This window comes from Metarhizium acridum (genome assembly GCF_019434415.1).
Source record: "Metarhizium acridum strain ARSEF 324 chromosome Unknown scaffold_578, whole genome shotgun sequence".
NCBI classification, from domain to species: domain Eukaryota; kingdom Fungi; phylum Ascomycota; class Sordariomycetes; order Hypocreales; family Clavicipitaceae; genus Metarhizium; species Metarhizium acridum.
The window spans coordinates 274513-294817 of NW_027094046.1; the positions used below are offsets into that span (position 1 = coordinate 274513).

Here is a 20305-nt window from a genome sequence, read left to right on the forward strand (position 1 = left end):
AGAGTCAATCTGCAGCAAAGCTCCATAATTTGTGAATCAGGATATGCAATTCTGGTAGTAATACTCTGACGAGTCAGCCATACTACCAAGTCCTTGGACACACAGCTGGCCAGCTCACCCACCTCTGCGATTTGACAGGGAAGGTACGGGAAATCAGAGTTTTCCTTTTGAAATTATATTGCAGCCCCAGAATCGAGGAGTGTATTGGCAATCCTAATGTTTCCAGTTCGGCCGACCGCACACAGAGGAGGCATTGTGGCACAGCAGAGTTTGTGGGGGATCGCAGAATCTGAAGGCACAACCTGAAGGTCAAATTTATACAAGTCAGTATTGTAATGATTGGCGTACAACACTAATAACTGGCGATGAAAGTTGTTCGAAGCGGCAGGTAATTCCGATTGGGTGGAGGCTATTTTGATTCTCTGACCTGAACCTTGCATGAAGCCCATCCTGAAGTCGGGCAAGAACTTCCGAGTCGCTATCAAGTACCCGCAGAATTATCTGGACTCGCCTGCTTAAAGAGATCAAGTACATCGGCTAGCATCCTGGCCCACGTTGCTAGGCCAGCGCCCTGCCGTGGAGTACCAAGAAACAGAATGCCCCGAGCACAGCTGAGGAAGTTCTGAGGATGTTTTCCCGCTCGTTGTCGTGCAGTAGACAGGGCCTATATTTTCTATAACTAGACTTCGTGAGCCCACAAATCAGGCGACTTAGATCTTCACTTACAAGACCTCTTGGACTATGGCAGATGATTATAATTGGGCCGTTGTTGTGGTAAACTAGTCTAGTGCGATTATATACCAATACTGATTGTTAAATATTATGGTGGCATTGTCTTCTCTGCACCTTGCGATGCTTTGGTAGAGTTATCGATTAAGCGACATGTCACATCAAGAAGACGAGTCCTTGTCCACGATAACGTTGGAATGGACAACATGTCAAGATATGATTGGCGAAATGCGTGTAGTACGGCATATCACGACGGAATGAGAACAGGCGAGGCGTTCTCAGTCAACCTGGAGGTAAGCATCTGCATCCGCGCAGGATGGGCTTCTATCGAAATCTGGACTCTGTTGGCACTGATGCGGGAGTAGGACAAGGCACCGTTTTTGATGTTACTACGTCTTTGGCAGTGTGTGCCAGGATATATTTATCCACAACAAATATACACTAATATACTGCAGTATCTCGATACACGGGACGATAGCCAGGTACCTGTTCTGGCCAAATTCTTTTATCCTCCCGCCGTACAGCAAGCAATAAAATACTACGCCACCCCTTGCACGTTAGAGCTGTGGGTGCAAGGGGTACGATCATCCGAAGGCTGGGAGTCCTTGGGCCAAGCAACTATTAAGCCATTACATTTAGCTAGCTATCTAGTTATGCAGAGCCGTGGTCTGACCTATATGGATTCCGTGTAAGGACCTGTCGTCTTCTATGCCGCTCATCCCTCATCTTCATCTTCATACCCTCTGGTGGAGACTCGTAAAACAGGTGACCACGATCAAAGGGCGCATCCAGCATCAAGCCCTGGAGCGTTTTTACGCGAGAGACAGCTACGTAGCTTAAACCAGTCTGAAAGTCCCGACAGGAGAGATCTGTCACGATGACATCTTCAGTGATGCTCTGCGACTTGTGAACCGTAATGGCGTAGCATACGATCAGGGGAAACTGCGTGCGAGTGCAGAGAGTGCTTCCGATGAGGAAGTCCCTGTCTACTGGGAGAATCGGGACAATCTTTCTGCCATCAGCGGTGGTCAGGAACACAGGTCCACTGTACTTGTCAAACTCCATCATGATAACACAGGGAGGGTCTTGGACTGGGTCAGCCCCCGGTGCCCAGCCGATATCGTAAACGGTACCGCGAGCGCCGTTGCAGAGACCAACTGGCTGCCAAAGGTTAGATGTCAGCATCAGACGGGCGCCAATGCATATAGGGATCTGCTTCGCAAGGTTGCCCGCCTTGTCATCAGGCGCCGCAGCCGCGCCAAGGCCGACATTCTTAGCCTTGACCTGAATGACTGGCCGGCCGAGGCGGTCGAGGTGGTAGTGGTTATATTCGTTCACCCTATCTTTCGTGGCGTATACTCGCAAGGCGTTGGCGAACCTGGCGACCTCCAGATCATCTAGCTTCGCCTGTACTCGACCGGAAAGGAGTTTCCAGGACTCGACTGACAGTTGGAGGAGCCGCAATTCCTCGAGAGCTGTGCGAAACGCCTTCTGATCGTCGCCCCGTTGCCGTTGGACAACCTTCAAGAAGACTGATTTATCGAAGCGTCTATATGCGTTCCTGCCTTTGATCTCCACTCCCTGCACCTCTTTATCGTAATAGAGCGGCTTCTGTAGCACGGGTGGAAGCTGGAAGAAGTCGCCAACCAGAAGGATGTTAAGACTACCAAAGAACTCCTCATTCCTACTCGGGAACGCCTCGCGCAGGCGGTCATCGATCCAAGAAAGCTGTCGCAGTCCCAGCATGCTCTTCTCATCGATGATCAGGTAGTTGATGTCCTTCAGCTTCTTCTGGAGCTGGGCCATGTCAGTGGGCGAGAGGGGCTTGAAGTCCTTGTTGATTGGAAGGTGTAACAGGGAGTGCAAAGTAGTGCCCGATATCTGATTTCCCGCGACGCCAGTGGGCGCGGCACGCCAAACAGGTGTCCCTCTCCCGGCAGCAGCGGCTTGGAGGTGCGCGGAGAGCAAATTAATGAGGTATGACTTCCCGGTACCACCTCCACCATCCACATGGAGCAGCAACTGAGAGGGTTCCTGATTCAGGAAGTGGTCCATCACGGTATCGTATACTAAGCGCTGATCCCGGTTTAGGGAATCTCGAGCTTCCAAGGGCTGATGATCCACATCAAGGTCAAGGCGGTTTGCCGCCTTGCGTTGCTTCCAGTAGTCGCCCTTGAGAATACCGTCATCAGTATACCGTCCAACGTGAGGGGTCCAATCATAATTGATGTCGATGTCTCGGCGGCCGAGCATGTCGATATCCTCTTCCTCCAGCGGGCGGTCGGGAAGCATGCGGGCGAGTTCATGCCAGTCTTCATCCACAATGGGCTCTTCATGGACCTCAAGCTCAAATTCGTCGTCCTCAGCCCTCAATTCATTTGTATCTGGCTCCCCATAATGATCGTCCGCATGGGTGTCACGGTGCTGCTCTCTGCAAAACCTGTACGCAGCCGCGAAGGAATCGAACCGCTGCCCGCCCACGGTGAGCAACTCCTCTGGAGAGCGATGCGGATGAGCCATCATCAATTTAACACGGCAGAAGTCACCAAACTGGGGAGATGCCTCCACGGACCTGTATCGAGGAAAGTAAGACAGGACTCTCTTCTTCGCGTTGGCAGCGAGTCTCCTCCACGTCTTGAGATTATACGATTGCAGGTACTCGAGGTAAGTTGCATCCTCGTGCTGGTCATTTCTCTCGAGATACCTCCTGTAGCTGCCGACGGTCTCGTTGACATCTTCATCCACGCGATACGAACGTGCATGTTGCTCCAAAGGACGGCAGTCGACAGAGACCACCATCCGCGTGCCTTCCTGCAGAGGAATGTTAAGGAGAAGATGGGAAATCTCCTGCGCCGAGTAATCTCTCTCGGCAATCAGCTTATTCATCAGGCGAGAGGAGAAGGATAATAGCGGCTGAAGGTGTGCCGTGTGCGGCAAAACCTGGTCTGCAAGCTTACAGTAAGGCTCAGTCTTCTTCTCAGATTTGCTGCAATACTTGGCAGCGTACGTAATAACCGCCTGTAGGCTGGTGCAAGGAGATATGTCGATATTGGCTAGCCAGCCTAGTATAATGGCGGGATTGAAGTGATTCATGAGGTTGTCATTCCGCGCCGCCTCGAAGACATAGTACGACTTGCCTTCCTTCCTGATCACTGCGGCCAGCTCCCGCAAGGCACGAGGAAAGTCAAAACGACACTCCCGCTCTGGATTGGCCGCATTGGCCGCCTCGATATCTGCAGCAGCGCCTTCCATATCCCTCGCCAGATCAACGGTTCTCTTCCTTACGCGTAAGCAGTATGTGGTATTGCATCTGTGGCGCTGGCAGCGGTTGACGATTTGTGAGAGACGCAGGAATGTCAGTTCTGTACTCAGTGGATCTACGCTCAGGGGGTTACCCTCACCCTGGGGCATAGTCCTAGTCGGCTCAGGATTAATGGCAGTGATGTGGAATCCCCACGTGCGTGCAAAAACATCACGAGCGGCTTCATCCACCATGTCGACTCTTGGGCAATTCTCCATCCAGTACAGGCCATGGTTGTGCGGACTGCCACGCCCTTGCCATTCATACCGATCCCAGTAATCCGTAATGTTGAACTTCTTGCTTAACACGATATCTCGAAAGAAACAGTATCGGCGGTAGAAATGGAAAGCAGCAATGTGAGGATTCTGACGCAAAAGTTGGCGCGAGAGACCCATCCTCTCGGACTCGGACGCAGCCAGCCATTCATCATATCGGGGCATGTGCTGGTAGAGACTCCGCCAGTGTAAATCTGCCGGGCTGAATGTGATGAATGCACCAGGACATCCAAGGTTGTAGGCATAGGCCTCGAGGTCCTGCCTCTTCCTGTTCCAGAAGGGGCGCGTGCCGCGAATAGGTACCGCATGTCTTGTGATTGAGTTGATTAGCACCTGCGCCTCAGGGTCCTCGCTGTGCTCCAGTGCCTGAACAAGCTGCTCCCGTGTGAGCGGTTCATGACTACCATCGTGTTGCTTCACGAAGAATTTGGACCGTGCACGGGCCTGTGACCGCATCAGAGTATTGAAGGCGACGAAGCGGAAGGTCGGGTGGCGTGCAAAACGCCCGTCATGCCAGCGCATCGCGTGCTCGATGTAGTCCTTGTAGTCGATTGACCGTAGCCGAGGCTCAACAAAGTCGGCTCTCCCGTCAGGAAAGAGGCAGGGAAAAGCTAAGGAGAGTAGGGCATGAGAGCGATTGAACTCATTAATGGGTGTGCGCCGTATATTCGGAAGCTGCAGCTCGTGCTGCACCTGCTCCTGGAAGCTTGTGGAAAGCCTTGGTTCAGCTTCTGGTTCTCCGGCAAGAATAGACCGCAGAGCATCGAGCTCCGTGTCCTTGGCCAAAAGGTCCGGCACCGCAGCCTCGTCCTCCAGGTCCGGTTCTGCCTCCTCATCTTCCTCGGGTCCAACTTCGGCAGCCTCCACCTGGCTCTGGGGGATGTCGTCCAGGACATTGCCATCTTGAGGCAATTGACTCAGCCGCTCTTCGTCGATGACGATGCATCGATAGCCAGGATGATGGCGCCGGAGGTAGTTAAGCCATATGGCAACTGGCTGGCGGCGTACACGGAACTGGCGGGTGAATTGCCGGCTAAGGTTTGCATGGGACGACGTATTGGAAGGACGGAGTAATACAGTGTTCAACTCCCGCGGCAAAAGCGGGAGTTGGTTGTACACCAAGCCAACCTCGCGGAGAAAGTGAACAACATGTCCCCGATATTTGTACTGCTGGCCCCGCACAAGCATAATATTCACGTGGACGTGAACACGGCCTATTAAAGACTCTTCAGTAGGTGTAAGCTGAGGCAATTGAGTCGGTACGGAGCCAAAATCCAACTGGTTGTCCACAGAGAAGAAGTACGGCTCTTCAGGGCCGCGTTTATCATCCTTTCGACAGCAACGCGCACAAATGCCATCAGAATCGATCTTCATCTGGAACCAACGCTCTTGACATCGACCACAAAATTGCATTTGGTCATTGTCCAGCTTTGTCCAGAACTCACGGAGGATTGCTTTATCACGACAGGTCAAGGCGCAAGCGTCCAGGTCCCCATTCCACACCGGATCTTGTGCGTGAAATACGGCCGATTCTTCAGGTGGAATCATCACTGGACTCCGGTACCGTCGTGGCGGCCCCGACGATCGAGTTTGCCTTTGAGATTTTTTTGGCCGCCCTCCTGTACCAGGGGCAGGACCACGGCGAGCACGGCGACGAGGCCCTGACTTTCTGGAAGGCTGCCGCGAGCAATAGCGAAGAGGGCTTTCGTCCAAGGCATTGCTATTATCGTTCCCGTCTTCGTCCCCTAGATCGGAATCAGACTCTACCCCTAGGTGTTCGAGGTACTTCCGTGGTCGAGCAGGTGAAAGCAGCAAGTTGAAATAGTCCTCGACGTCAACATCAGATTCAGAGAACTGTCCCCTGTCATCCGCTTCCTTGGTCATTCCATCCCCATCTGGGAGCTCATTTGCCTGTAGTCGATCTTGACTCCCAGCTACGTTCCGTGGTTAGCTTGAACAAACTGCCGGGACCACAGCACAAGGATACCTTCTCCAGGACCATCAGAACCTTCAAAGACGCCGAGTTGAGAGATTGTGGGAGTTAGTGACACAGCCTCCCCTGCACGGCGTCGTGAACGATGGTCGCGCCGAATAGTGGCCTGCTTGGCCCTGGCGCCGGCCTTGGAGGCATCATCTTGCGAGTCCTTCCCGCCCTTGTGGAACCTAACAGCCAGGTAAGAGTAGTCCACACCAGTCGTGCTGCTTCGGACAGTAGATGGATCAGAATGTGAGGCGACAGGATCGGTCGAGGGCGGCACAGGCGGTGAGGGAGCTAGAGCCCGGAAGAGCCGCGAGCTCGCTTGGGTTGGTGGGATCGGCGTCCCCAGCACTATCTGCGGCTGGCTGCCTGGCTCTCCGAACAAACTCCTAGCTGTATGTTGTTGCCGTAGCTTCTCTGGCGATGTAGGTTGGGTTCCAGATCTCTGGTTAGGAGGCGATAGGCCAGCGTCTCTGTCGGTTCTTTTCGGGGCAGATCTCTCAGCTGAGGTAGGACGGACAGCCAGCTTTCTCAATGCAAGGACGGCACCTTTGGACCTGGCACGCTTGATCAGGTTAGGGAGGCATATATAGTATATCAATGGTGTCAGTTACCTCGGAATTGCGGTGGTCCCGGCATTCCAGACAGGTTGTAGTTGGATTGGCAGATTTCCTCCTGCTAACGAAATTACTTGGTGATTTTGTTCGGTCGCAAGACGGGCAATGGACTGCCAATTCAGATCTAGGACTAATATTACCCCTAGAATCATAATCCATACCCAACCATGCGGTACATCTGTTTCAATAATGGAAGAAAGGCTGCTGGCCAAGCAAACGAACAGATCGCTGGGCAAATTTAGCGATTGTAAACGATTGTAAACGATTGTAAACGATTGTAAACAGAGAAGTAAACAAAGAAGCACCGACAGACGGTGGCTGTCCTTTACCCACTTTTCTAGAGCCACCAACCAATCCAGCCTTCTTTCGCGATTTCCCATACAAAATTTGGACCAATAGAAACTTATTTGTCAAGCCTGCACCAAACCCTCATTATTCGGAAAACTTATGGATTAATGTAGAGTCAGCCTTCGGCTGAATAAGTCTTTCCATAATAGCAAATTCGAAGCTTCAGGTGTACATCACACCTCTCTATAAGCCTAAGGCTTGCAAGAGAGCAATGAATAAAAAAGAAAGATGTACATCAAAGCCCTCAAAGGCCCCTGGTGAAAGGCCCGTACAGTCAAGATTCAAGAGATGCTGCTAAATGTTGCGGAATGCTCGCCAATTGCTAGCGAGGTGGCACGGCGTTGTACTAAGAGTGACGGCTGGGATTTTTATGTTAGCATTCTTGGGCAGTAATTGCAGAACTCCTACAAGGCTTCGAGAAGCTGAAGTTCTCGATCTAAAACGGGGGACGTTCGGAACATGCAGGAAACAGAATATTAGCTAGGGTATATTTAGACTCGTTCTAAAAGACTAAGGTCTTGTTCAAGCCATCCAACCTGTCACCCAGTCGGTCAGCTATGACACATACTTGGTCCATCGGCATAACCCAACACTTACCAATCAGTGGTGGCGGAGAGGTAGGCAACTGTGTCTCGTGGTACTGTCCGAGGAACAACACAAGGCGATGTAGATACATGTACCCGTTGACAACTAAGTGGGCTGGCCCACTTAGTTGTCAACGGATAGTATTTCACAGAAAATCAAAGCAGAAAAAACTGGGAAGCTTACGACGATTATATCAGCGCCGCCTTGTTCAGGGCGACTGATACATGGGCACCCGGGTGCCCAAATAGACTAGCGCACCCAGGTGCCCAAATTATGTCAGCACTCCTCTAGCGCTGGGACAGACCCGCAAGACCCGGCTGGAAGATCATTTCAACTAGTTACTCTCTCCAGTTTAATCTACAACTTGACAACAATGCAATCCTCCGTCGCGCTATTCGCTGAGTGCAAAGCTTGTTGCTCATTACTGTCTACCTCTATTCTCTTCCATATTTCTTTCATTCCTCTTCTCTTGTTAGCCAAAGGATGATCACCCATCTCCCGAGCGACCTGGGCTTCAATCCGCTCATCTTCCTGGTTGCTCCAGTCTAGATACGCCATCATTTCCTCTTTCGTCCATTCTCTGGACCCTGTCGCAGTGACGCGATGCTTCGACATTTGTTTGTAGTCCAAGCACCACTCGTAACTCCGCTTGTCGTATCTTTGTGGGAGCCCCATCGCTTTGCGATATTGCTGGTTGGTCTTGATGCTGCCAGCAGGTTGCGCAGCGTACCACGCATTTCTAGCAGCTACATATCTCTCATAAATGGCACCCGGGGAATCGTACCGCGGCTCTTCCAAGGTGACACCAGACAAAGACTGGACTTGCTCAACCGTTGGCCCTTCAACGGTCAACATTGGCGGACTGCCGGGCGCGTTGTTTGATGTGGCAAGCGACCCCAAGTCAGTCGACGTATTAAATCTCATGAGAGGAGATGAACGGATGGGTGGCATGCGTGCTGCAAAGGAAGAGGGTTGATCAATCTCTGCCAAGGCATCCGCCACTGCATTTGAACATTGCGACTGCTGGGTCGTTGGCACGATTTCCGGGGGGGCCTTAGAGACACCCGCAGGAGCCATTTCCGCCGTGGCACCTGAAAATGTGACTGAACTTCGAGCTTCCGGCAGAGGTACTACCGGCGACCCCTTGAACTTCAGCGGACAGGACCTCGAGGTCATAATGTGGCCTACCACGTGGCATGCGCTGCAAGTGGGAGCCTTTCTGTTACCCTGGATTCTCTCGAAACCGGATGGTTCGCGTCTTGTGCTCGTTAAGGGTTGAGTCCTATTTAGTTGGTTTGCAGCCCGGCGAGGTTCCAGAACAGGTTTTGGCAGTGCCACCCCTCGCTTTAAGTGCCAATGTGGGTGAAAATGCTCTAACAGAAGACCCTGAGCTTCTTCTTCCAGCTTCTCGAGGGTGTGGGAGCACGGCAACCCATGTGACGAAGTGAAAGTCTGACTACATAGAATCTGACGTGGCTCTTGTAGACATAACTGCCGTTGCCCCTGGACTTTGCGCAAAGCATCATGCGAAACCCTACCTCGTACTGCTTCGAACATGAGCCCGGATACATCTAGAGGTGTGCGTAACTGTTGCGAAGCTCGAATATGTTTAAGTTCCTTGAGTTGGTTTGCGATGGCATGCTTCATGGCTTGCCAAACGTCGAAAAGGTCCAAATTCGATTTCTTAATGTGTGCTTTCATCAGTGAATGGATACCCTCGGCCCTGGGAACGTTCCATTAGCGTCTTGTCAATTGCATATAGTATAAGCCACCTGCCTCGAGGTGGCCACATTGCCGAAATGCAAGTGCATATCCACCCATGCTTTAATGATCATCTCTTTGTACGGCTCGAGCCAATACATCTTGATATACCCTACACACTCTGGATATTTTTCGCCATACTTCAGTTCAAACTTGGCCAGGCGCTCGTCAAATATCTTTTCACTTGGTGAAGCAACAATCGAGTGCCAGGAGGTGTAGAATTCTTCCCATGTGTCATTTTCTGCCCGCTCTGAGGTTTCGTTTTCTTTCTGCACAAAAAAGGGCCGGCAGCGCTGGAGGACCGCTTTGTTGACATGCCAGAGGCAGAGGAGCGCTTTGGTCGTTGGAAACCAATGTGCAGCAGCGTTCATTGCAGCTAGGCATCGATCAGTCAAGACAACTGACGGAAGTTCACGCTGGTAAAGTGACCTGAGATGTTGTAACGCCCAAGAGTAATCCTCTTCCGATTCACCGGATAGAAATGCAAATGCGATACAGAACGACCGCTGGCTAGAATCTACTCCGACCATGTCGAGTAGCGGCATACCGTGTTTATTCGTCTTGTAGGTACAATCCAGCAATAATACGTCCGGGTTGCATTGTAAATACGCCACAGAGTCAGGATGGGCAAAGAAGATAGCCGTCAGTCGATTGTCTACATCCAAGCGGACGCGACACCAAAAGCCCTCGTTATCTAATTGGTCGACTAGGGCTTGAATGCTGCTCTGGCCTTCGCGAAGATCTCTCCTGGTTGCCGCAATCCGGTTGTATATATCCCGCTGAGTTGCAAGTGTTTCTGAGTGGTTATGGAGGTAGGTCCTTATTTCTCGAGGGGCAGTTCCAGACTTCACGAGTTTGGAGACGATCGCCGCATCTTTTCCCACAAGCTTGCGGTGGGCAGGGTGTGCAGAAGGATCATCGCTGGGCGCGTGATTATGTTTAGCACATTCGATGTCTGGTCGATGGCTCAAGACCCATGTACTACCATCTAGCGATTGCTTGGCTAGAACTGAAAACTTGCAGCCAGTTCTTCGGCTCGAAGTGCGTCGCACTCGATCAGTAGAAGGGCTTGGAGGAGGTTTATTCCTATCACAAGCGAATATTACTCTGACTCTGCCATTTGGTGTCTTGAGGGATTTCCCTGTTGTAAATGCGTACCCTCGAGGTTTCGCCCAAGAATTGATAGCATCAAGTAAGGACTCGCGTGATTCATATGTGCCTTCGGGTGGAAGAACGTCGTCAGGGAATGCTGCCTGATCCATGTTTCATCAATCTGATTGGCGCTGCAATGTGCAGTGGCTGCAGGAACATGCTGGGGCACAGGTTCTGTCCCAGCGCTAGAGGAGTGCTGACATAATTTGGGCACCTGGGTGCGCTAGTCTATTTGGGCACCCGGGTGCCCATGTATCAGTCGCCCTTGTTCAGGCCTACATAGCGGTCCACCAGTAACGCTTGGCATTGTCGGTAATCCAGTCAATGATGGCAGACTTTTCTGCGCCGGAGACATGCTGGTCTTGACGAGCAACACCCTGTAGGATATTATGAATATTTTTGGTGATGCGAAAAACGGCCTGCCGAGGCTTCGGGACTGGCGAGCAAGGCATTAGTCTGGGACGATGCCGGCTGATGTGCGAGACGAGATGAGAGCAAGTGAAACAGAAAAGAGCCGCTTACCATACCACTTTACGTCCACGGAAAGCAGCCGTGAGAGACGCACCAGCCCATGTCGCATAAGAGCAACACCACCTCCTTGCGGCGTGGCACTGAAAAAGGCCATTTTTGTCCCTGCAGCTCGCAACTTGTTCACATAGAACATCAGTACATCCCACGATTCTCTCGAACAGGTCGTTTGGTAATCCTGGAGACTGCAGAGCCGAATTATACCTCCCGCATCGACTTCCACGGAACTGTGCCAACCGATTTGGAGTGCGGGAGTGAAGGGTAGGTTAAAGCACCTTTGTCACACTTTAGCCCTGTTCTTTGCCCTTGGCCGGACTTTTAACCCGTTTTCAAGGAGAGAATCGTAATACTTGCATGATACACCTACGAGCCATTGAGTCAGCTTGCTCGTCAACATTCTTGTCGTGACATGGCGTCCTCGACCAATTTTCCTCGGGAACGGCGAAGGGAATGATGTCGAGTTCGAGCCCAGTCGTGGGGACAAAGCAGAACAAAAGTCGCCCATCACGCTGGGGAGGCCAGCGGCGACGATTTTGGCATCGCAACTATGCATACACGACTCAAGGCGTGCGATAATGTAATCTGCGATGGACGTTGCGCTCATCAACTCAAGGTCCGTGACGTGGAAGTCTACAAGTTGGACGGCATCACGGAAAGCAAGGGCAACCGTCGTGCTCTGCTCACTGTCAAGCAATGCAGAGATGCCCACGAAGCGTGTCTCAAATTCTGTCAGAGAGACCAAATTGAGGTCTGGTGTGATGTTGAAATAGACGTTATCGTGAAAGTCATGTTCCGTCCCTCGGCTCAGAAGCCTAAAGTACGCACACCCAAGGTGTTCTGACGCGCACACGCAGTCGCAGCCAAGAAGTAACGCCCTGTATCTCAACGGCTTCCTTGGAGACTGAATGTCGGCGTTTGAATATGGCCCATTGTGAGAAGTCGGCCGCCATGTTGTCAAACGTCACAACTCGTCGTCATGGGCACGTGAATGAACCACACGAGTTAAGTTTGCGCCACCTCAACGGTAACAAAGACGGGCGGACCCAAACATGCCGTACTGGTATTGGAAATCATGCCACCTACTCGCCTCCACAAGTCCAGCTCACTTATAAAGCTCTGCCCCCCCGAGGACTCTTTGCAAATCACGCCTCGGCGAAAGGACCACTACTAAAGAATGCCGTGATGCCTCGCATTGAAAGCACAATGCCTCCAGTCGACTCTGCTGGAAAAAGCATCCAGGTGCCAGAAACGTTATTTCATATGGTTGTTTCCGTGACAAACAAACGGCCACATACACGTTCTCAGCCCGACTCGCAGAACGTACATTCTGGGAACCTACGGAACACTCCACGCCGCAAAGTTGTGTGCGCTCCGTTCACTACAGGAGCTGACGCTCATTCCTGATTGTTTTGATGCTTCCAAAGTACACTTCAATGGAGGACGGCATTTTGAGAATGAGATCATTGGCGACACTGCCGTTGTTTCCGTTCCACTGCTTGCCAGGCAAGAATTGAGCATCTCCATACAAGAGGTGCCGAACACGGAGTCCTTGGCCACTACCCCTGACGGGGTTGTAATCCCAGCGCCGGGCGCCGAGCACCTGCACTACGTCTTGCAAACGGCCATGAGTTTCACAAAGGGCAACCGGTAGTTCAGGCTACGCAGATCAAGGGAACGTACGTACGCCGTACGGATGCATGGAGCGCAGCGCACAGATTGCTTGATAGGGAAAGCTACATCAAGTATAGTGATCGAAGCGACGCTGAGTTCTGGGGCCATTGGCCCTACGGAGAGGAAGTTGTCGTTCATGCGGGCGTGTGTGGGCGGCCAGACTTATTATGTGTTGGTGAAAACGGCAGTCTGGGCGGACGCTGCGCAAAGGAGGGAACTCGAGGACTTGTTCAAGCCATCTGTCCATGAGACATGATGCTTAAGAGGGGAAATTCGCCGCCATACAGGCACGGTGGACCAACACGGAGCGCAAACCTGGTGACAATAAGCACGGAGAGCCCGGTGAGGAGGAAAGACTTGGCCTTCGTATGTAACTCGGCAAGGAACTAAACAATTGCCATTTCGGCGAGATATGCACCGCCGGCTTGGCAGTGGAACCAAATGTTGACAGTGTGTTGGCCCAAAATCAATGTTTCAAACAACACAGTATTCTTGGTAGCCGTAGCCGTGTAAGCCACAGTAGATGAGCGAAGTCAGGAATAGTAGAAAGTAACTCCGCGTAGAGAGGCATTCGGAAGAAGCGTTGAAATAATCAATATCATGGACCAGTGCTTTCTTATGCGGTTCAGTGAGCCACCGAGAACCAAACTGCGAGGTGTAAACGCAATCTCGTTCATGCAATTGCGACCTAACGTGGACATATGGAGGAGAAAGAGTATGTTTCCAAGCATCATTCCCGAGTACGGCATTATCAGTAGTACCACACGTTCATCCCTCGCTCGGCAGCATATATATAATCGCCCGGCAGCATGTAAAGCCAACTGAATCAGTGCGTTACCGGTCAAGATTGCGGTATGGCGGTTTGTGAAAAGCCTCAGAAACAATACGGCCTGTACTGCTCCCAAAATGGCATGCCTCACGGGCTACAACGTAGCACAAAGCCTGTGAAACACCCAAAATCATCACGCAAGGCGTCCGGACTGGACCGGTTGGAGATGTTGGTTCTGACGGCACGTTCGTTCCCTAATATTGCCACAGGGAAAAACCTGCCGTGTGTACAATCAACGTTGATCCATGGGAGTTAGCAAGGCAGAGTTGGCCGTTGTGTTTTTGGTGCCGCCGTCGGGGTACCCGGTGGAGAAGGTCGTATTTTTAGATTTGATGTTGCGAATTACTCGCGATCCAGTCGGCAAATTGTCCATGTTGCAAATTGGCATGAAGCTATTACTAGATACCGACTGGGAATGTCGGAGTGGGGGCCATAGCTGACTTTTCATAACCAAGACAGAGGTTTGAATCCCGTCTCGGGGGAGTCAAGTATTCTCTGGACGTTTCATTCCCATCCACCTTGGCTGCCACCCATCCATAAATACTCTAGTTGGCTGTTCACGTTGATGCAATATAATGGGTACTGCTCGCTGTGTGTCACTGTTGTGCTCTGAGCCCGTCATTATGTGTCACGGCGCCGCAACTTGACAAGTCTTGCAACGCGTCTGGGGCACACATCGGGGAACGAGGCTTATGACGATATATTGGCAAATTGACACTCCATGCACTTCTCCACCAAGGGCCCGGTGGAGTTCATCCTGGTTGATGCCGAGCGTCGGCGTACTTTTTCTGACGCAAGAGGGCATGCGACGGGCCTGAACTTGTCAAACCCAGCACCCTGCCTTACCGGCTAGCCGGGCCTCAATCTCGCCCTCGTGGACCGTTTGGTTCCACATGAATCTGAGACATGCGTCTAGTTGCCATGGCTCTGGAGTCCTTCCGAAGGAGGGCGCGGTGTGTCTGGCAAAGTTGGCCGAAACTACAAACAAGCCTGTGCTGAATGGTCTGTCCGGCATGACCACGATTCTCCAAACCCCAACACGCTTCGCCAAAACATGTCGGCCCCGTCTTTAGTTTGCCGTTGTTTTCACGGCGCGTTGAAACAATGTATTGGATCCTGGCGGCCCACGTATGTGTGTACATATGCCGCTCACGATTCCGTGGAGCTCTAGCTTGGCCGATGACACAATGCGTCGAACCCTGCATCACAACCGCCTTGCACCGCAGCCGTGGGAGACTATGCTATATATGGGGATGATTGCTCCGTCACAAACCCGTCTTTCGCCTGGCCTTCAACTCGGCATCGCCTGGGGCCCGGCAAACGAGATCCCATCATGTCTCTCTATCGCATAGGCGTCGACGTCGGCGGCACGAATACGGATGCCGCGATTCTGGACATTCACGCCCTCAACCAGCCCGGCCGAGGCGTCCTTGCGTCGCACAAGGCGTCCACGACTCCCGACATAACGAGCGGTATTGAGGCCGCCATCGCCGCCATCCTCAAAAGCTCTGCGGTGGACCAGCGCCGCGTCCTCAGCGTCACCATCGGAACGACACACTTCATCAATGCCTTGATTGAGGCCGATGCCCGCAGACTCGACCGGGTCGCCGTCGTGAGGCTCTGCGGGCCCTTCACGAGGCAGATCCCCCCCTTCTCTGGGTTCCCCGTTGGCCTCCACGGCGTCCTCGACGGCGGCGCCTATTACCTCGACGGCGGCCTGGAAATGGACGGGCGCCATATCGCGCCTCTGAGCGAGGAGCAGGTTCGGTCCACGGCGCGGGACATCATGGCGTCCGGAGTCAGGTCCGTGGCTGTTGTGGGCGTGTTCTCCCCCCTGGATCACGACAACGTCTACGAGGAGAGGTGCAAGACGATGCTCCGGGACGAGGCACCGGAACTGCGCGTTGTCTGCTCGCAAAACATTGGGCCTCCTGGGCTCGTGGAACGGGAAAATGCCACCATCCTCAATGCCGCCATTCTGCGGACGGGCCACAGGGTCAAGAACGGCTTCAAGCGCGCCATGAGCCGCCTCAACCTGACCTGCCCGCTGTATCTTTCTCAAAACGACGGCACCCTCATCGACGCCGAGACCGCCGCCGACTTTCCCATCAAGACGTTTGCGAGTGGACCGACCAACAGCATGAGCGGAGCTGCGTTCCTCGCTGGCCTGGATAGAGATGGCGCCGCCAAGGCCCCGGTCGTGAATGGTGTCGAGTCGAAGCTCGACGGCCATGGATTGCCCGACATTGCCAGTGGCGGTCAGGGGGATGCTTCTGCCGAATACGCCGTCGAGCCTCAGGTTCTTGTTGTCGACATTGGAGGCACAACCACTGACGTCTGCGCGCTTCTGCCCTCTGGCTTCCCGCGTCAAGCCCCCGGCTTCGTGGAGGTCGCCGGTGTCCGGACAGCCTTTTCGATCCCTGAAGTCGTCTCGATTGGCTTGGGCGGCGGCAGTAAAGTCGTGGTTGACCCGGAATCGCCGCAGTCCGTGTTAGTTGGCCCCGGATCCGTGGGCCATGAGTTGCTGTCCCAGGCAAAGGTCTTTGGGGGCCCGACGCTGACCGCCACCGACATTGTTGTTGCCGAGGGCAAGGCTTCTCTGGGCGACGCGTCGTTGGTCAAGGACGTGGCAGCAGAGCTTCGCGAGGGTGGTCGGAGGGGGATCAATGCGCTCCTGGAGACCGTCATCGACAAGATGAAGGTGTCGACGGCGCCGGTGCACGTCCTCCTCGTGGGCGGCGGCTCAATCTTGGTGACTGAGAAAATTGCAGGAGTTGACAAGTGCATCGAGCCCATCCATCAAGGCGCGGCAAACGCTGTTGGTGCCGCCATTGGCAAGATCTCCGGCGAGGTCGACACCGTGGAGATCCTGGAGGGTAAAGACGAGAAGGCGGTCATTGCCGCTGCCTGCCAAAGGGCAATCGACCAGGCCATTGCCAAGGGGGCCCGGCCGGACGATGTCAAGATTGTCGAGGTGAACAAGATGCCTCTCCAGTACATGTCGCAGGTGACGATTCGGATCCAAGTCAGGGCCGTGGGGACTCTGGCCATTCCAGACGACGTGACTCTGTTCGAGGCACCCGAGAGCAGTGACGGGGCGAACGGCGACGACGACGACGAAGACGAGGGAGAAAAAGTCAGCGTCCCGAATGCCCTCCACCCTACGACCAAGCCTTCGCTGGGAGTCGATTTGGCCACATACCGCCCAGACGTGCGAGGCGGCACATGGTATCCCTCAGATATCGACCTTGAACTCATTTCAACGGGGTGTGCCATCTTGGGGACTGGTGGCGGCGGCCCGACCTACTACGAGTACTTGAAGAGTCTGCAGTGCCTGAGCAACAACGACAAGGGCCGGATGCGCATCGTCTCTCCCAAGTCGTTGAAGGACGATGCTATTGTATGCCTCGGCACGTGGTATGGCAGCCCGAGTGTGATTAACGAACGCATTGCTGCTGGCAATGAAATTGTTGATGCCATAAAGGCTGTGAACAGAATCCAGCATATAGAGAGATTTGACGCCGTTCTTGCTGATGAGATGTGCGTTCTCAGTCCCCCCAAATACCTACCCATTGCCAATTGATCCGTGAAAGACTAACCATAAAACCAGCGGCGGTGGCAATGGCCTTTCAGCCCTTCCCGTTGGTACTTACTTCGATGTTCCCGTCGTGGATGCGGACGGCATGGGGAGAGCATATCCAACCATGTATCATAGTAAGACTGACGTCCCCCCCCGCGAAACCACGTTGGAGCGACAAGCTAACCCGGCCACTCCAAGTCACATTCAGCGTTTACGGACACGAAATGACCCCTGCCGTCATCACCGATGCCCGTGGAAACGCTGTTGTCGCCATGGTGAGCACCTCCCAAGAAGCTGCCGACACACAGTGACGAAGCTGTGACTAACTCATCCGCAAGGGTGTCGATAGCCCGAAGCGCCTCGAGACGATTTGTCGCAATGCAGCCGTAGAGCTCGGCCTCACCTGCGCCTGCGGCACAAACCCCATCTCCGGTGACATGGCAAAGACTATCGCGGTGCCCAATACGCTCTCCCAAAGCTGGTACTTGGGACGGGCTGTGCACCAAGCCAGGCGAGCAAAGACGAGCTACACCGACGCAATCGTAAGTCTCGTGTTGATGGCATGCCCATATCCGACCGTCTCTCCATCACACGGAGCAACAGCTAACCGCGGTCCCCGTCTGTCCTAGTTTGACGTCTGCGCCGGCAGGGTGATATTCACCGGGAAAATCGTCGACGTCCAGCGCCATCTCGGCGGCGGCTACACAATGGGCGCCGTTGTTCTCGCCCCCTTTACCGATGCCGAGCGCGAAGCCGAGTCCAAGGCTGGCGCGCAGCCCGACAAGCACATGATGATCCCCTTTCAAAACGAGTACCTGTACGCCGCGCTCTGCGACGAAGCAGGCTCCCAAGAGTCGCAGCAGGTCGTCGCCACCGTGCCGGAACTGATTTCCATTCTAGGCCACGACGGCGAGGCCATCGGCTCGCAAGACCTGAGATTCGGCCTGCGCGTCAACGTCATTGCCCTCCCCGCCCACCCGTTGTGGAAGACCAAAGAGGCCATGGCCGTCGGCGGCCCTGCGGGCTTTGGACTGAAGATGGAGCCGGTGGATGGCGGCATCCCCTTCACCGAACCGCGAAGCGTGATTGACGAGTTTAATGTATGACGAAACACTCTTTCCTGTACTGTGGCGGCCCTGTTATTGAAGCCGTTTTTTGAAAATCATCGTGGCAAATAGATGTCTGGAGCGGCCAAGCGAGCAAACACGGTCACATGAATATGATGGAGATTTATACACTTGGGCGTGTTTTTGCACTGCGGCCACTTGTAAGCTACGGCCACGCGTGCCGTTTCAAAAAGCGTAGTGGCATACTACAATAAAAAAAGCGTGCCAAACGCAATTTACATCTGGTAAACACCAAAGAACATGTACCTCTCGTCGTCGCCAAAGAACGGAAGGCTCACTTCAAGCCGGTCCACCACCTCGGCTTCCACGCGCCACCTGGTGCCTGTCCTCCGCCCGACTTCATCCCACAGCCTCTGGAAACTCTCCTGGTTATGGAGGTGGCATTTGCTCAGGGCCCCAATCTCTCTCGGCCTGAGCGTGCCGATGTGCCTCCCGAAAATGACTGCGTCGGTAGTGCCGGGCTGCAGAAATCGCACCATACGAGCACCAACCCTTACCTGCTCGTCCCATGCGAAGAGATGGAAGAAGTTCGCGGCATGTATCATTGTTACTTTGCCGTCTAGTTCCTCGAGGCTGGCGTCGGCGGTCAACACGTCTCCCGCAACAAAGGTGAGGCCTCGTTGCTCGTCTCCAAACAGCTCGTTTCCAATGTGTATAAACTCGGGGTGCAAGTCTGTTCCGTACAGGCGCGACGGATGCACGCCTTTGTAGGCGAGCTGGCGGAGGGCCTGGCCGATGCAGCAGCCGACATCGAGGACTGCAGTCTTGCGGGAGTCGGGGTCCTCGGCGAGCAGTCGCTGCCTGGCGGCTTCGAAGCGAGGGTCTGTCATGCTGCGCAGATTGGCGAAGGCCCAGCGGCCAATACAGGGATATTTCACCACGTCCCATAGCCGGTCTCGCTGTGGAAAGTGTCAGCAGCGGTCTGGTCATGGTGGTCTGCGCGTTTCTGGGGGTACGGCTTACGGTACGGAGAAGTAACGCGTCGACTTCAGCGGGGGGCACCTTGCTGTATTGTTGGAGCAGTTCTTTGAATGGCGCGATGTTGTCTGGCAATTCTTTGATGTAGACGTATTCCTGCCAGGATGCTTTGGTCTTTTCTGGGTCCGTCTCCATCGCTGGTTTGAGCGTAGCTTCGTCCATTGGGAAATATGTTTGCGAGGCCAGAAAGGTGTTCTTGGCAAAGATGGATGAAGCAGACTTTAAGTGTCTAGCAAGTCTAATAGTAGCAAAGCACAGGAGTTGGTCATGTCCTGGTGTGCAAGCGGGTAAGCGGCATGGGAAAGGCGTCCGGTGTGGTATCAGAGCTCCGAAATCCAGTCACAACATTAGTCTGCTTTTGACATTTCTCAAAGACAGAGACAATTGGTTGAACAGAAGTACATATTCCATTTTTTTCTGGCAAAAAATAGCCTGAATTCGCTGATGCTTCTCTTGTTTGCTGCGCCGTGGCACCGCTTGGCTCCATTCGATTTGACGGGCATGTCCTCGCCTTGTAGAGAGAAGCACAGCCAATCCAGCGCTGGCTTTTATTCAAATATTGCGGGATAAGTGAGGCTGTTGGCAAGTTGTGGCATTCATAGAGCCACCAGACTGGTTCACCAACACCTTAATACAAGATCTTTGACGCGAGCATAGTAGAACCCGCGGACACACACATTGCGCCTTTGAGCATAGAAACCTTGGTGTCCTGGTCAGATATCGTACTTGATAGCGGTAATGCGGAAGCAAGAAACTGGATATCCGACTGAAATGGCTGGTTCCCCTAGGGCCCAGAAGACTCACTACAGTTAGCCCAACAAGTGCCATGGTACGCTTCATGAAATC

At 53.4% G+C, this 20305-nt stretch overlaps 3 protein-coding genes across 3 annotated transcripts; 1 reads left to right on the forward strand and 2 right to left on the reverse strand.

The window, feature by feature from the left end:
• Positions 1 to 11005: 11005 nt before the first annotated feature.
• J3458_021200 (uncharacterized protein) lies at positions 11006 to 12269 on the reverse strand. Its single transcript, XM_066122466.1, has 2 exons — positions 11629 to 12269; positions 11006 to 11549 (listed from the first exon to the last, which is right to left on the reverse strand). Exons 1-2 carry the CDS (start codon positions 11646 to 11648, stop codon positions 11198 to 11200), a joined length of 372 nt encoding a protein of 123 aa, XP_065972476.1. The 5' UTR covers positions 11649 to 12269; the 3' UTR covers positions 11006 to 11197.
• A 2525-nt stretch (positions 12270 to 14794) lies between these two features.
• Positions 14795 to 19147, forward strand: J3458_021201 (uncharacterized protein). The gene is made up of 5 exons (XM_007816108.2): positions 14795 to 17314; positions 17385 to 17488; positions 17553 to 17629; positions 17693 to 17896; positions 17984 to 19147. The coding sequence occupies exons 1-5, from the start codon at positions 15108 to 15110 to the stop codon at positions 18458 to 18460; spliced, it is 3069 nt and encodes a 1022-aa protein (XP_007814299.2). The 5' UTR covers positions 14795 to 15107; the 3' UTR covers positions 18461 to 19147.
• On the reverse strand, positions 18591 to 20295 carry HEM3_5 (porphobilinogen deaminase). The gene is made up of 2 exons (XM_066122467.1): positions 19445 to 20295; positions 18591 to 19380 (listed from the first exon to the last, which is right to left on the reverse strand). The coding sequence occupies exons 1-2, from the start codon at positions 19619 to 19621 to the stop codon at positions 18697 to 18699; spliced, it is 861 nt and encodes a 286-aa protein (XP_065972477.1). The 5' UTR covers positions 19622 to 20295; the 3' UTR covers positions 18591 to 18696.
• Positions 20296 to 20305: the final 10 nt, after the last annotated feature.

What these genes read in the sequence shown, in the direction of transcription:
- J3458_021200 (XM_066122466.1), bottom strand. Translation starts at nt 11,648, where the DNA reads ATGGCTCGTAGGTGTATCAT. An exon ending in ATGGCTCGTAGGTGTATCAT is followed by an intron (nt 11,550 to 11,628) that starts GCAAGTATTACG and finishes AGTGTGACAAAG; the next exon opens with GTGCTTTAACCTACCCTTCA.
- HEM3_5 (XM_066122467.1), bottom strand. Translation starts at nt 19,621, where the DNA reads ATGGACGAAGCTACGCTCAAACCAGCGATGGAGACGGACCCAGAAAAG. An exon ending in ACGCGTTACTTCTCCGTACC is followed by an intron (nt 19,381 to 19,444) that starts GTAAGCCGTACC and finishes CACTTTCCACAG; the next exon opens with CGAGACCGGCTATGGGACGT.
- J3458_021201 (XM_007816108.2), top strand. Translation starts at nt 15,108, where the DNA reads ATGTCTCTCTATCGCATAGGCGTCGACGTCGGCGGCACGAATACGGAT. An exon ending in ATATCCAACCATGTATCATA is followed by an intron (nt 17,489 to 17,552) that starts GTAAGACTGACG and finishes GGCCACTCCAAG; the next exon opens with TCACATTCAGCGTTTACGGA. An exon ending in GAAACGCTGTTGTCGCCATG is followed by an intron (nt 17,630 to 17,692) that starts GTGAGCACCTCC and finishes CTCATCCGCAAG; the next exon opens with GGTGTCGATAGCCCGAAGCG.